Genomic DNA, 15,939 nt, shown 5'->3' on the forward strand with positions numbered 1-15,939 from the left:
AATTAAGGACTGTATCCCTCGTAGAAAGTATATTGCACATGTAAACTCATGCAATATAAAATTCTACGCAAAATGATATTCCACAGTATTCATGCAATAACCTTTATGTCATTGCATATCATATTGCAGGTGATTGATAGAGCAATATATGCATATGATTATTCCCTAATGCACGAGATAAACCTTTCACAGTACAGCAAAGCCAACATTACATTTTTCAAAATGCAGTGAAACCAGTCTAAACAGAACCCTGAATAACCAGACATCTATTAAGTCCTTTATATCAATTTAAATGTAATTTAAACCTTGGTAATCTGAACACCTGTCTAAACCAGATACCTTTCAAAGTCCTTTACATCAATTTGAATGTAATTTAAACCTGGGTAACCTGTACACCTGTCTACACCAGACACCTTTTAAAGTCACCTTATATCAATTTAAATGTAATTTAAAGCTTGGTAACCTAAACACCTGTCTAAACCAGACACCTTTTAAAGTCCTTTATATCAATTTATATGTAATTTAAACCTTGGTTACCTGAACACCTGTCTAAACCAAACCCATTTCAAATTATATTTGAGGGTTAGCTTTAGACAGTTTTTACTATATATTTTTGTCACTTATATTCAACAGTGCGATTTAGAAGTTAACTTTCTTTTCATTGTGTCTGTAGTACAAACTGTATGTTTGTACCTTCAATAATTAATCATTTAATTACTATTATATTTTGATTTTTTTAAAATTTTTCTCACAGGAAATTTTCAATAACTGGTCATAAGAATAATTTTATGAAGATTTTTTATTGGGACTGGGATGACTATCATTCAATGAGAACACAAAGAAAAAAATGAAAAGTACACACAGTAAAAAAACCTCATGTGTTCAAATGTTCATATGTATGTACATCAAAATATGATTGAACTAGAACTGAGTATAATTTAATAAGTGTTGAGAAGAAAATGTATAAACTAAACTCCACAGTAAATATGTAATCAAAAATGAAATGAAAATGTATACATTAATAATAATGCCTAATACATGAATATTCTCAACAAATGAGCTCGCAAAGCTTATTTTGAAAAAAAATTCCCAAGTTCAAATGATATTTACACCGTTATTACCTTTCCAGCTCTAAAGTTCTTTGTTACCTCCCTTTGAAAGAATTAACAACTTTTAATTTATTGAAAATTCATGATGTTTTATTGTACAGGAGACTAAACCAAGATTATAAGTACTGTAAAACTATTTAGTCCAGCAAATAATTTATGTCTGTTGATTTGGGGAAGCCAAGAATAAATATCTCCCATTGACAGCCATTGTTGACAATGTTTCTTGAAGTGGTAATGGGTTACGTACATCAGGTTTTAATTTTAGATTTTTGCAATTACTGAGTATAACTAGAAGCAATAACTTTTCTTGTCAGAAAAAAAAGAGAATGAAACAACATTTTAGAATGATTATTCCATAACTGTAAATATCAATATTTTTAAGTTGCCAATTTAATACAAGTACAAAGGTTTTTCAATATAAAATTCATTTTCACAAAGTACAATTTGAAAATAAAAAAAAAAAAATACTTTAATAATTTTTTCCATTGAGTATTAAGTGTAAATGTTTGTAAGAACCAGGCAAAATGGGAAAAATCAGAAACATGCATGTTAAAACCAAACCAATCTGACAATAAAATATCACTCAAGGATGCTTTCACTATTTCAAAAGACCATTATTTGATCTCTGCATCATTGGCTTTGTTCAGAAATTTTTCAAAAGAATCTTAGAAAAATAAGGCTTTTGACAGAGTTATCTGCCATTGAAATGTTCATTTTTTTTCATTTTTTTTTTAATTAAATTGTAACTAAATGGTCCAGCATGATATGGAAAATCTTGTCTGTTTTCCTTGATTCTGATGGTGCAAATAGTAAAATTACACTACCAAAATGACGGTTTTTTGTATACCATGTTTCAACTACTGCCTGATTCTTACAGGGACTGACACTTAATTAAAGTACTATCTCAAAAGGAAGCTAACATGTACTGAAAAATTTTTTCCTTCTTGTCAATTTTTATTTTAATCTCTGCAGTAATTAAAATGGCAAAAAGAAAACATAAAAAACAAAGTATTAGAAAGACTGATAGCAAAAAACAAAACAAGTGCTCAGTAACTGTTGCATCACATAAAAAAATACATTTACAAAGAAAAATTAGATTAAAATATTTTGAGTATAATAGATGTAATAAATTGTTCTTGTTCAGAAAAAAAAACAACAAAAAAAAACATTTTACTTCTTCAATGCAAACAAAGTTAAAGTAACGTTAAAAATGCCTAATAAATGAACAACCCAAAATATAATGCTTATTTTGAAATAAAGGAATAGTGAAAATTTCATTGAAAAAAACCTCTTTAAATAAATTTATGTTTTAATTAAATTGAAGTGTTTGTTAAATTATCTCCCTTTCAAAGTTTCATAACCATGACAAATATAGATAAAGGTAAACATACGCTATGAATAATAATAATATAAATAAACTAGCACCAAAGTCCAATTACAAATGTAGAAGCATTTTTGAGCTTTAGAAAAGCCTAGATTTTTGTTTTGAATATGACTTGTCAATGCGATAGGTAAATTTATAAAGCTTTACACTGAATGATACAAAGGAAAAAAACAGGAATATATTTGAAAACTCATAAAATGTGAATTTGAAGGTGGCAAATTGGGCTAACTGGTGACATTTAAACAAAGCCAGATAATGGAGATTTGAAAGAATTCAGTTATTGTGAAAGTACTTTAATTTGTGAATACCAGTTTCTGTGGATCAGGGAAGAAACATAAGTTTGTGGATTATTGAATTTGTGGTTTTGAAGTTTTCAGTGTACACATCAATGAGAATCTACTACTCCTTCGGTACCAAATTTCGTGGTTTGAGCTACCCATGAAAACCACAAAAATTTGCAACCCAGGAACAAAACTACTTTCACAGTATATTCAATCTTAAACAACTCTCGAAATATCTGTGACAAATATATTTATTACAAATAACCTCTGCATAAGTATAAAAAAAATGAGGCAGTCAATTCTGGATTAAACACCCTGAAATTTACAGTGTTATCAAATAAAATTTTACGTTACAATATTCACAGTTAAGGATCTTAATAAAAAGCAGACAGGAAGTGATCTGTGCATGTCAAAACCCACTGATTTCACCATTATTTCAAATCCAGAAACAGTTTCAGACCACTTAACTAGTCTTAGTTTGTCACTTTCGAGGTGAAAAATAGATTGTGTATAACATTGGCATTATACATCATTTATTATTCCTCACAGTATTTATTTTAGTGGGAGATGAATGTATGGCTTTCCAAAAAAAAAATAAATAAAAAAAACAGATTTTGAATATAGAAAGGACCATATTTACAGGAACAAATATCATATGTGGATTGAAAAATTGTCATTAGGTCAGTGTTTTTTTTTGTTTTACTCAATGAATCAACTGTACAACAGGCAGTACCTGAATTTTACATGGACCAGTACTCAAAAGCATGATAAGGCAAACTAAGAAAGGGAGCACTTAGAGGTAATCACAACATTTCATTTAAAAGAGAATAAAAAATCACTTAACCTCGTAGATTGTACAAGTGCATTATAATACATAGTAACTATCATCTTCAAACATAAACATCAGATCTATCAAACAAAAACATTTGAAACCTACTATATTTTATGGCCGTCAAGTAAAATTCAGAAATATATATACAGTAAAACGAAAAATTATTACTTGTTAATTTGCAACAAAAAATTCCACTAATTTATGTTGAATAACTGAACACACAAATGAGGTTTCATCAGCACTCTGGATTTCCAAGTACCCTGTACACACGCAGAGATTCGTTTGAGCTACAGGTCAGCTAAAGACAGATATATTGTGGAATGTATAGCCGTTACGTCCTGATGCCGCTAAGTAGATGTATATTACATGGTACACTGGAATAGATTATATAATTATTTATAAAGAAATAACCAGTAATTGAAGCTTTATTTCAATTCTGAAATGAATAAAATAACTGAAAGATATTCCTTCAATGACAATTGAGTTACTGGATGAAATTTCAGTGGATATGAAGACATGTAGACTGCATGATAAGATACTGTGTCTTTTAAACAGACAGTAAATGTCATTATGAAGGCAACAATAGCCACATATTCAAATTTCAAATGAATCCAATGAATGGCTTTTAAGTTTTAATTGAAAAAAACTACGGAACATACATATATAAAAATGGTAAAACGTATTGTCCTAACATCTAATGGAGAGGCCATAAAACATGCGTTTTGAGGAAAAGATATATTAAATTTAAGGCCAGAAATTTTTCAGCCCTCAGGCTTCCCTGAAGTGCTGGAAAAAATGATTGGAGTTTTTCTATTAAACTGTACCAGAAATAAGCAAATTTTACAAAGTATTAGAAAGTGCTTGGTTTGGTCCTTAATTCTCAAACCATTCAAGTGATAAACCCCTAAACCATTCCAAAAACTTTCTTTTGTTGCACATGGGACCATATAATATAATTCTGATACTTGAAGATCAATTCACTTTTCTCAAAGTACAGTATAGAAACAAAATGTCTACCAGTACAGACTACATGTCAACACAATTGTATGACAACAATATCTTTGCAGTTGTTTCTAAAAATATCAAACACTATGAAAAAAACACATGAACAAACATTATTGCAATTAATTTTAAATTAATATTCAACAACTTATCCTCTTATCATTATTCATTAAAAAAAAAAACATTTCCCATCATTCTTTGTTTGTATACTGGAAGTCTAAACCAATACTTACATCCGGGAATTATAAACAATGATCCACCAATAAAAAACACCAAACTATGCCAACCTAATACATAAATAAGAAAAAAAATATATGAATTAATGATTAAGTAGCTGCCTTTGTAAGAATCAAATCTGCAAAAATGTGATACACCCCAACGGCTACATATTTTTATATTTGTAACTAAGTTGTTCTATGGGTCTATACTATGAAATGTGTAATTATTCTTCAAATCTGCCTGTTCTTAAGAGATAATCAACATTGAAAATCCAATAGATTCTATTGTATTTGAGTGTCATTTACCAATTTTTTTACCAATGAATCACATTTTGCATTATTCTTAGCTGAAGTGCTACTTAAGTGCACTTGCACAATCAAAATATATAGGCGTGAAGAAACGGGTAACAGAAGTTCAGAAATGTTGTCCAAATTATCTTTTAAAGGGGTTTGTATACTAGTGAAATGCTTGTTTATCTTAGCAACACCATGTTATTATATCATCTGTACAAATGTCGATAAGTCTACTTGATACGTTTATGGTGTTTGGTGTATGCTGAAGATATCCATCAAAATAAGTCATCACTATGTATCATTTTGTTTTGAAGAGCTTATCTAGTTTTCAGTTACACAAGTACTGAATTTCACAAAATAAAGTTGAAAAAAAGGACAGACAGAGAGGGTGCAATCTATAGATGCACCAAACTTTGTTTGCAGGGGTGTAAATACTGTGTGTGAAAGGACCTTTATTTTTGGCTTGAAAAATACCCTATGCCATTCAAAAGTATATTGATTGCTTACAGTATCATGAAACTTGTAACAACTAAAAAGCTTGTAATACAACTGTACTCATTTCCATCAAAGGGCAATAACTCTTACCTCTTGCAGGTGATATCATAATTGCAATACCAGTAATCAGTAAAACTGAAAAAAAGAAGAGTGTTGATATTTTCAAATTATAATGGACAAAAGCATCTATAGTCCATTCACAAAGAGTCAAAAGTGTAAAAATGATCATAAGAAATGTCATCAGAAAGCTATTTTTATCATGGCTTCATAACTTATGATCAATTTTACATTTACTGATACAAATATTTGTGAGATCTTCTACTGATGTCTGAAGTCTTGTAGTCAGAAGTTAAAAAAACCATGAGATGAAAATTAGAGCTAAAAAAAACCAAAAAATCCCGAGAACTAACAAGATTGATTGATTAGTTATGCTTTAACATCCTATGGCAGATATTTCATGCATTTCAAGACAAAAAAACTTAACAAAATGACCAGACCCTGCTTTGTTCAATTTTTATAGTTCGATTTACTTAAACCCGGATCTTTATAGTGCTAGCTCACAGAAGCAACAGCCCACAAGGTTGGTTTGTCATCCCACTTGGGACACACATTTCAGACTCCAAGAAACCAATTGTTACTCTGTTTTCTTCATACTGCATACATAGCAGAAAAGCAGCAACTACCAATTACAAAAGTTTTTTAGTGTGAATCAGCAAGGGATCAAACAACTTTACATGCTGTACTTCAGGAAAAAATGAAGCCCTGGAAGCCGCTGCGGTAATATGACCTTACAAGAGTCTATAGCTTGTTCCTTTCACAAACACTGAGAAGTATTTTTAGCATGGTACATTGTAAGAGTGTATATTCATGTACCTGTCAGTAAATGATCCATGATTTCATCTACCCCTGACTTGACTAATTATGAGCAACTTGGTGGGTCTGTCTATAAAAGCTTATCCTACCGGGGCACATGCTCCAAGTTTATAGTGGAGTCCGAGTTGCTCATTTCCTTTTGTTACTTTGTGTGTATGATTTAAGTTACTTAATATTCTTTGTTGTGTATGTCTGTTTTCCATGTTTGAACTTTGTCCCTGGATTACACTCTTACCGCTATAACCTAGGTTCCCTTGTTTATTCTTTGCAAAATAGCACAATGCTTACTGACAGAACACAGCATTTTTGACGTTTTGCCAAAATAATATTTTAAAGAGTTCATATTGCTTTCTAAACAAAACTACTTTCAGACAGTCTTGATAGCAGTGGGAAATATCTAAAGTGTTGCAAAATGCAACAGTACAATTGCCTACGAAATGTATTTGTTTTTCAGGACTACTAATTGATAGTACCTTTAAACATAAATTTGTTTATTAATTTTTTCAAATATCTGAATTATACATGAATTTTCAGCCATTAATTTATGTATGTATGTCATACATTGAGGCATTATATAGCAACTATGATTAAATGGAAAAAAGGAAAAATATTACCATGTAACATGCATGTATCAGATTAGGAAATTCATCCAATAAGGGGGAGGGGGTTCCAATTTTAAAATTTATAAAAGAGGTGGGATTGCAGACTATCATTTGCTCATTTTTGCCTAAATTGTGCACAAATAAAAATAAACAGATTTTAGATTATAAAAAGGCTCTTGGGAGCTTCCCGCAGCATTTGTCACTGCAAGTGCTGATACTGAAAAAAACATTAAATATCCTTTTCATTTCTTACCTAAACCTATCACAGTTAAAACAAAGGCTCCTATCACAACTCGGCAGTTTTCACGAACCTTTGGATGCTGCCACCATCTGAAAGAAACAATAATATCAGTTTAACATTCTCTTACATGTACATGTAGTCTGATCAATTACAAATGAGTGGCTAATGATCTTATCACAAAATGCAAAAGAGAAATGATAAATTGATCCTTATTTCAAATTTATTTTAGATCCAGACTTTACTTCAAATTCAATGTATTAATTTCACATTTCATTCACAAACATGACAATGGCAAATTATACTGGGTTACTGTACTAATATACAAGGGAAGTAACTCAAACTTATTTCTAAATTCATATTATAGTACTTATTTAGATTTCTGTAAAACTCGGAAAAAAATCAAACCGGTATGGTTATTTTGAAAAATATTTAAACCAATTAACAATAAAGTGATGTAAAATCAAGCAATTACCGATTTAACTGATTAGTTTGACGAATTGATGAATAATCTGAAATTGATGCTTGACTGATCTATGTGATCATTACTATAGCAGTACAAATTGATAAGGCCTAAGGAACTGTGCTTTAAGAATATCATTCCTCGTACAGCCAGAGCCTGCACTAAAAAGCTCTTTCATTCCATGCATAGAAAAACATAGCAAATACTGACAATGTGTAGAAAGAGTACTAAAATTTAAAGCATTTCTATAACAGTACATTTAAGCAAACTAGATGCTGCACATTATCATGACTATGTCATGCCAAGAATACCTCATTCAACCATATCTGTCAAATTAAGTTGTATGGGTAAACAGGAAATTGGTATCAGCAAGAAACCTGGAAAGGGCAGATATGGCACAAGTCTTCATGCAGAAGCATTACACCAAATATCAAAAGCAATCCCTCCAATAGAAGCCAGTGATTTTGTTCCTTGTTTTAAAAAGCAGCCCCAGCACTTTATTTTTGGGAGATTTTTGCCGTATTTTCAACACATTGGGAAAATATGGTACAGGTCCAGACAGAATCATGTCATATGCCAATCCTGAATTAAAAACTGATACCAAACTGACAAATACAATGTATGAACTCCCTATACTCATAAGATTACGACTTGCCGAAAAAAAAAAACATTCCCCAGAAGTGAACAAAGTACCGGATCAAGAAATCACTTCTCAAGGAACATTTCACTGGCTTCTTTACCTGGGAATTGGGAATTTTCCTCCCTTTGGGAAAAATATTTTTTAACATTTTGGGAAAAGTCTCCAGTAGAAAGAGCCGATATGCGGCTGCAATAAAAGGGTAACAGAATCACTGGAAGCTAAAAATAGAAATCTTTTACAGAAAAGTGTTATCTACCGTGGCTATGGACGGACTATGTGATTGCAGTAAAGAATGGGGGTATAATATTCATTGATCCGATGAATTTTCTACAGGAAAGGGCCTACTACTTACATCTGTATAACTGTTGCTAAATTCTAAGTACATGTACATGTAAGTATCTTTTGTTCAACCTTTTAAAATGGCTATTCATTCCAAGCCTAACCTAATGGAGAAAACTTTTCTTTTTTGTGCTCACTTCTTCCATTTGTCTTTGATAGAGTAAAGTTTTTGTAATACATTTGTAAATTACAAAGACAAAAATGTCAATATTGTTATTTTTCAACATACATTGAAATTTACTAAAACTTCTCCTTCTCATCGATATTGAATATTAGGCCCTGTTCATTGGTCATTTTTCCTGAACTAATCAGAATGATCCAGCATCTTCCTTTGAAGGATGCTTACCCTACCGGTGCGCTTGGTCCATGCTCCCAGTTTTAGTCCGAGTTGCTCATTTCCTTTTGTTACTTTGTATGTATGATTTTAGTTACTTTATGTTCTTTGTTGTGCATGTGTGTTTTCCATGTCTGGTCTTTCTCCCTGTATTACATTCTTTTGATTACCGTTATAACCTTGGTTCCCTTGATTACTCTTTGAAACCAGGCAATTATAATGTATCTTGATCATGCTGAAAGCAAGAGGCAATGTTTCAATAAAAGCTTTGCAAGCTCAGCTGTACTATAAAAGTGCAATATCCATACACTTGTAGTACAACAAAGCTGAATATCAGTGATCAGGATTAGAGGGGGCCTGTGCTTTTTATCACATTCCAGCTGAAAATGTCCCATAAAATCAGATTTTTTTCAAAGAGTGTTAAAAAATAACAAATAGAAATTCTGAAGATCAATAAAGATAGCCCATTCTCAAAATTTTAATCCTGATCACTGGAATACATCAGAGACCTGTAAATACACCACTGGCACATCTACATTTGTTTATAATAACAGAAATTTAAAAGCAACTAAATATATTCAGATTTTAAAACCATGTCTATGAAAAATATATGCCATCTTTTCTTCAAACAATGACACCTTTATTTTTTTTCAATGGTAGAGAAGTGCCACTCTGTATATAAAAATAAGCAAATTTAAAACCAAACTGTAAAAAAAAATGTAAAAACATGTATGTACTTCCCACTATAACATCCATGTAAAGAGCTACTGAGTGCATTGATAGGATATATATTTTTCATATGACAAAAAACAAAAAAAACAAAAAAAAACAAAAAATAACAACTTGCATGCGGGTCATAATTCATAACACAGACCTTACCTATACGGCCAGGATCGGGAGGTACGTACACTTATATCAGCATCAGAATTACCAACCGTAAGGTTTGAACCTGATCTTTTACTATACCATAACCATAGGAGGAAAGAAAAACATGGAATATAAGGTTGCAAGGGAGTCACATTTTCCCAAATCAGATGTATAGTGAAAAGCCTTGTGGAAAGAAAAATGAAGTGACAAGTCTATTTAAAATTAAAAGAGAGACCTGCCATAATAAAATTGGTAAAATATAAATATATGTATATGGAAACCCTAAAAAACTTTCTCTACTATAAGTATATGACATTAATATAATTATATTCTTACAAATTGCCAGTGACAAAGGTATAATTTTTATAAATATTGGATCATGAGAACTGAAATATTGATGTGATCAGCATCAGTGACTTGTCTGACTCTGAATTATATCATATTTTATCTACCGTATTTATGAAATCTTGCAGTATTCCAATTTTAAAAATACATAAAACACTGAGGCTTCACTCCTTGTATTGCATATGACAGAACCTCTCGGTAATGGATTTAGCTTCCTCTTTTGATAATTTTGGTTTTGGGTACTTCTTGTATACAACTAATATTTTGATAATGATCTTCCTATATAATTGATTTTAATGCTGCAGATGAGAGGTTACTCCTTGAAACACGTGTACAGCATACAAAAATTTACAATATATAAATCTGGTATTTTTTGTATTCAAATAGCTAAAATTATGATAGCAAATGTCTAGTAAAAAATAAAAATAAAATCATCCCATCCACCCAATATTTTAGTGAAGATTGGATGAAAATATACCACTAAAGTTTACTAGGCCTTATATGACAGTGGTGTACATGACATGTACTTCAAACAATAACAAACTAGAACTTTCCTGTTTATTTAAAAGTAGCTTTATGACACCAGTGTAGTTCAAAAAGTTTGTGTTTATGACTGACAAATATTTTGAGAGTAGACAGAATTGACTTGGTATTAGGCTGTTTGGAACAAAGTTCTGATCCTACAGAAAAGAAAGTTTATTTTCTCCCTTATGCATGTGAATGAACCCCAAAAATTCTAAATGTACAAGTTACATGTAATCTTTATCATCATTGCCAATTTATAGACTAAGAAGAAATGTTTATTGAATTTTTCAACTCAATGTTTCAGACTTCAAATACATGTATATTCAAGTTATGATGTAAAAAACCCTTGAGTGAAGCAACTTTAGATACTTTGGAGACAATAAAAAAAGTACACATACAAATGTAGTGTCCTTTGTGAGCAATAACATTTATACCTTGGATCATACATTATATAAGGCCAAAAAAAATAATATGTCTGCTTCCTGCTACCCTAGATGCACCTAACCTAGTTTTTTGTGCCTACCGTAAACATTTTATGGCCATTTTGGCTCAAGAACTATAATGCCTGAATTGTTTCCCCATTAACTCAATGTAAAATGTTTTTGAAAAATAAAATAATTTTCCTACCCTATTTTTTATCTTGCTCAGGTAGCAGGAAACAGGAGTCTTGGGGCCTAAATGGCAATAAAAGCTAAATTTACTTTGTTTACCTAGTCCTATTGGAAGAAGAGGCTGAACTTGATATAAGTGACTGTGTCTGTGCATCATCATCAAACTAAAAAAAATGTTTATTGTTATACTGGTTATATACACTTTACGTGCATAACTATACATGTAAGTATATGTATACATGTACATATGTATGTACATGTATTGTGACAAGCTCACATATAAAGAATACCCCTAACACAAGGCTTCATTAGGACTTGGAGCAAAGTAACTGATTTTCAGTCTTTGCATTATATCAAATTTCTCTCAGTCTTGCTATATGTACAATGTACTTACATGTAAACGTACATTCTGTCAAAGTACAAATAGCTATGAGCATGAAGAGAACTGACTGCAATACAAAGAAATGTGCTGATTGGTTGCTGTTGTTTACTTACTTGCACTGCCTTTAGTGCTAATGTACAGGTACAAGTATAATAAGAGTTACATCCAAGCATCACACTTATATGTTCTACTTACATTTGTAAAATCATTAAAAAAAGCTGCAAGGGGAATGATTGGATAGGCAAAGTGTTGTCCTTTTCTTTTTTCAGAATAAATCAGCGTAAAGAATCAAGATATTGTAAATGATGCTATTTTTTCTTTGTTTTTGAATTGGATGTCTTAATTTTAAATAAATTCTAAGGTACTTTCACTTTGAATTCACTTCCCTGACCAATTTCTGTGGACCTGTCTGATACCTATTCTGGTTTCAATGAACATCTCTTGCTTGCCTTGCATGTGATGCTCAGTATTATACATGTACATGTGTTGATAGGTAATGACATGCAAGAGTGGAACAATTATACAATCTTGAATAAAATTGAGGTACAGTAGAGAAAGAAACATATTGTGACTGATCACCTGAAATAATGGTATGCCACTCTTCATGGTGTATCCAATAACTTTACTTAAGATTTCTAACAAATTCTTTTTAATTGTCGGGCATGTTACCAACTTATCATTCAAAATTTCAGAAAATAATTGGGAACTATCTACTTGGATAAAAAAAAAATAGGTTTCCACTTACAAATCAAATTTTATTCAGGGTTAATATTGCTCTAATGTACTTTTTCAACAATTCCACAATGTTCAGCAAAAATTCTCCCCAAATTCATGTTCAACTGTTTACCAATTTTGCACTTTATCAGTATAAAATTTGTTACATATGTAAGACTCCGTAGTGCGATGGGACGCGGAGGTACGATGGTAGTACGCCAAAGTGTGTTTATGATCACGCTGAACTGCGATGGTTAGACATGATTGTTGACTGCCAATAGCAACAGGGAAATGCGTTGGCCACTATGAGGAGGTGCGTTTTTTTTTTTTGGTGATTCGCTGAAATGTTTTGACTATCATGTAGATTCTTCCACTGTAACATAACTATACAATTATCTTAAAATTCGACAGAAATGACATAAGTATCCAAGCAATCAGGAAAAAACTTTGCTTTCATTTCGTTCATACTCCAACTAATAAGGAAATAAAAAAAAACAAAATAATTTTACTTCATTTTTTTCCTATGCCCAGTGAAAATTTGAAAAAAAAAAGCAGTCTCTTTTAGAAGGACGATTACTCTTTAACATGAACATATTTTTTTTACTAGCTTAGCTCTAGAACATTTGTAGATAGCTCTAAGACTTCTGTATTAGTGATGAACTACATGTACATGTACTACATAAAACGCATCTGATCGATAGTACCTGTAAAATTTGCAAATACAAATGTAATGTAGTATAATACGACACTTTTTTCTCTGCATGTATGTCATACTATACACTGTGGCTAAGGTAATCAAAGAAAGATTGATGCTACAGAGGTCTAGATTTGATGGATTGACGAACTGTACGTAATATGAAGTGAAACATGCTAGTCTGGTCTACTGTAACTTAATTTGTGTCTTCAACATTCTAATACTCTCCTTGAGCTTGTATATTGCAGTTTATATTTCGCCTTTTTACAATAGAAAATGCTCCATGATTTGTTGTGAAAACATGTCTTACTTAACCCATGATATCAAATTTATAAAAAAGCAGAATTTTTCAGATTTTTAATACTATAACAAAGTTGTCCCGGTAAATCTTTTCATGATACATAAAATATGACTTTCAGTATCTGCTATCATTTGGAACCCTTGGCTACAGTTTATTTCTGAAACAACCTCGAGTATTGTAACGTATCTTTAAAGTTTTGATACTGCTTTAAATACATGTAATGTTACCTGTACATGTAACACTCAAAATTAGCCATGATGCATGCTGTGTTTGTTTTTACAGGCAACAATATACTAGCTACTTTCATGACTTTCCTTTCGGTTTGTTAGTTTTCTCTATAACATTCTACGTGCTTATGCGCATACAATTTAGTGGTGACGTTGAATGGGGTATACCAACGCACTTCCGCACATTTGCGTTAGACATCCAATGTACTGCAGCGTTGACCATCGAAGATCAGCGTGACCATTGCACTTCCGAGTCTTACACATATAAAAGGTGTACATGTAAATAAAGTCCCTGATGAAAGGTATAATTTATTTCCTGGTTTATTTCATATCTAAATTTTCAAAATTTCCCATGGTAGTTAAAGTAATTATATGTCTATTTATAGTCGCAAGTAACTTTCACTTGTACTGGTCACGTAATTAAATCAGGTAATGGGTAAATTACGGTTTATCCAAAGTATACCCACAACCATACCCGATGCCCCAGCAGGAACATATTTCGGGTGACTATAAATACTGAAGTGGTCTCGGGGAAGTGGTTCCGGTAAATTTTATACAGACGACGCTGGTCAAGTTTTTATCAATAGACAATATTTTTGGGGGCTGTTTTTAATTATAAAGGTAATTAACATCATCTTCGATCATTTGGGCTTACAATAACACTCTGTCATTTATACGAAACACGAGAAAGCACCAATAAACTATTACATTTGGAATTTATGTTAAGTCTTTCAATCTTCATGATGGAACCAGGGAAATGAATATTCAGCCGGGTAAATGTTCAAGAGACAACTAGCCACTGGAACTAATATCATAAATAAGTGGACAACAAAAATAACTGGAATACCCAGTTACACTTAATTGGTTGCATATTGAAAACCATGGCTTAAACGATTACAGCCAAATCGTCTATGGCCGAGATGACTAGAAAGCTCACAGAGTGGTGTACCACCAAGTCAGTGATCAGTCATAGTAAAAATGTATAATTACACAGGTCTCTTTCTGTGCTATATCAACAATTACAATGTACCAAAGACAATGTTAAATGTAATAGCTGGTATCAAAGGAAAATAAATTTACTGTCAAACCATGTGCTATTTTACTATTGTACAGTTTTAATGTATATGTACATATACATGCACAAATGTACATTTCAGCACATGTTCATAAATAATCCCAGTGTCCGGAGTGGCCAAATCAGAAAATAGCTACGGACACTGAATCCCAAAAGGGATTAGTTTGTAACATACAAGTATCTTTTGGAGCAAGATCGAGTATCATCTAGCTGTTAGTAGACAGTATAGTTCATGATGGCTGAATCCTACGAAGGATAAACACAGAAACATTGTCCTAAATTTTGACTTCAGCCAGTTCAGGTTACATTTTTGTACCTGAATATCAGTTTGAGACTCAGATTCATCAACCTTATTTATCTTCTTTTTCGACTTAAATGGATTTTCAGAAGAAGTTGATCCATAAACTCTTATCTTATCATCTTCATCCGAAATATCAATATCTTCAACGACTTCTATAGTAGTCATTTTGGATGTATGTGTTTTGACATTTTTTCACTCAATTTGGAGACTCAAATTACTGTCGCCTATGTAATAACAAAGTCTTTCTTGACCATCTTTTTATTGCATATATGTTGACTTTAAATCAATAAATGTGAAAAGGTGTTGCATTTCTATTTTAAAACGATAATCATTTGATAATAAAAAGGGAAAGAAAGCATTCTTATATTTGTATTGATACCGTAAGCGACAAATAGTATGTCCTGGTAAACTAAGAAACGAAAAAATCTTAAAAGAAAAAAACGAAAACAAACAAACAAACAAACAAAACAAAACAAAACAAAACAAAACAAAACATAACATAACATAACATAACAAAGAAAATAAAATGTATAGGTTAGAGAAACGAATCACGAAATCTGCCAATTATTGAATGACACCGGTTTTATTTACATAAGCACAATATGGTATACAAGAGTAATCAAGGGAAGCAAAGTTATAGCAGTAATCAAAAGAATGTAATCCAGGGACAAAGACCAGACATGGAAAACATGCATACACAACAAAGAACAAAAAGTAACTAAAACCATACATACAAAGTAACAAAAGCAAATGAGCAACTCGGACTCCCCTAAAAACCATAGTGGCGCACCGT

At 31.6% G+C, this 15,939-nt stretch overlaps 1 protein-coding gene across 2 annotated transcripts; it reads right to left on the minus strand.

Moving 5' to 3' along the window:
• Positions 1–784: 784 nt before the first annotated feature.
• LOC148607292 (transmembrane protein 134-like) lies at positions 785–15,391 on the minus strand. 2 transcript variants are annotated; one of them, XM_088543919.1, is made up of 7 exons: positions 15,162–15,391; positions 11,552–11,616; positions 9,984–10,064; positions 7,344–7,420; positions 5,706–5,750; positions 4,842–4,895; positions 785–3,980 (listed from the first exon to the last, which is right to left on the minus strand). In XM_088543919.1, exons 1-7 carry the CDS (start codon positions 15,309–15,311, stop codon positions 3,901–3,903), a joined length of 552 nt encoding a protein of 183 aa, XP_088400045.1. In that variant the 5' UTR covers positions 15,312–15,391; the 3' UTR covers positions 785–3,900. The 2 variants fall into 2 exon arrangements, with proteins under 2 accessions (XP_088400045.1, XP_088400046.1); XM_088543920.1 differs by lacking the exon at positions 9,984–10,064 and having other exon boundaries at positions 1,823–3,980; positions 15,162–15,382.
• Positions 15,392–15,939: the final 548 nt, after the last annotated feature.

Source organism: Perna viridis, chromosome 9, assembly GCF_037379345.1.
Source record: "Perna viridis isolate PV_CMFRI_1.1 ecotype Kerala chromosome 9, ASM3737934v1, whole genome shotgun sequence".
NCBI classification, from domain to species: Eukaryota; Metazoa; Mollusca; class Bivalvia; order Mytilida; family Mytilidae; genus Perna; species Perna viridis.

Excerpts from the sequence above, each read along its gene's own strand:
- LOC148607292 (XM_088543919.1), bottom strand. The coding sequence starts at position 15,311 with ATGACTACTATAGAAGTCGTTGAAGATATTGATATTTCGGATGAAGAT. Across the intron at positions 11,617-15,161 it reads AGTCTCAAACTGATATTCAG|TTTGATGATGATGCACAGAC; the intron begins GTACAAAAATGT and ends CATTTTTTTTAG. Across the intron at positions 7,421-9,983 it reads TCCCGATCCTGGCCGTATAG|ATGGTGGCAGCATCCAAAGG; the intron begins GTAAGGTCTGTG and ends TGTTTCTTTCAG.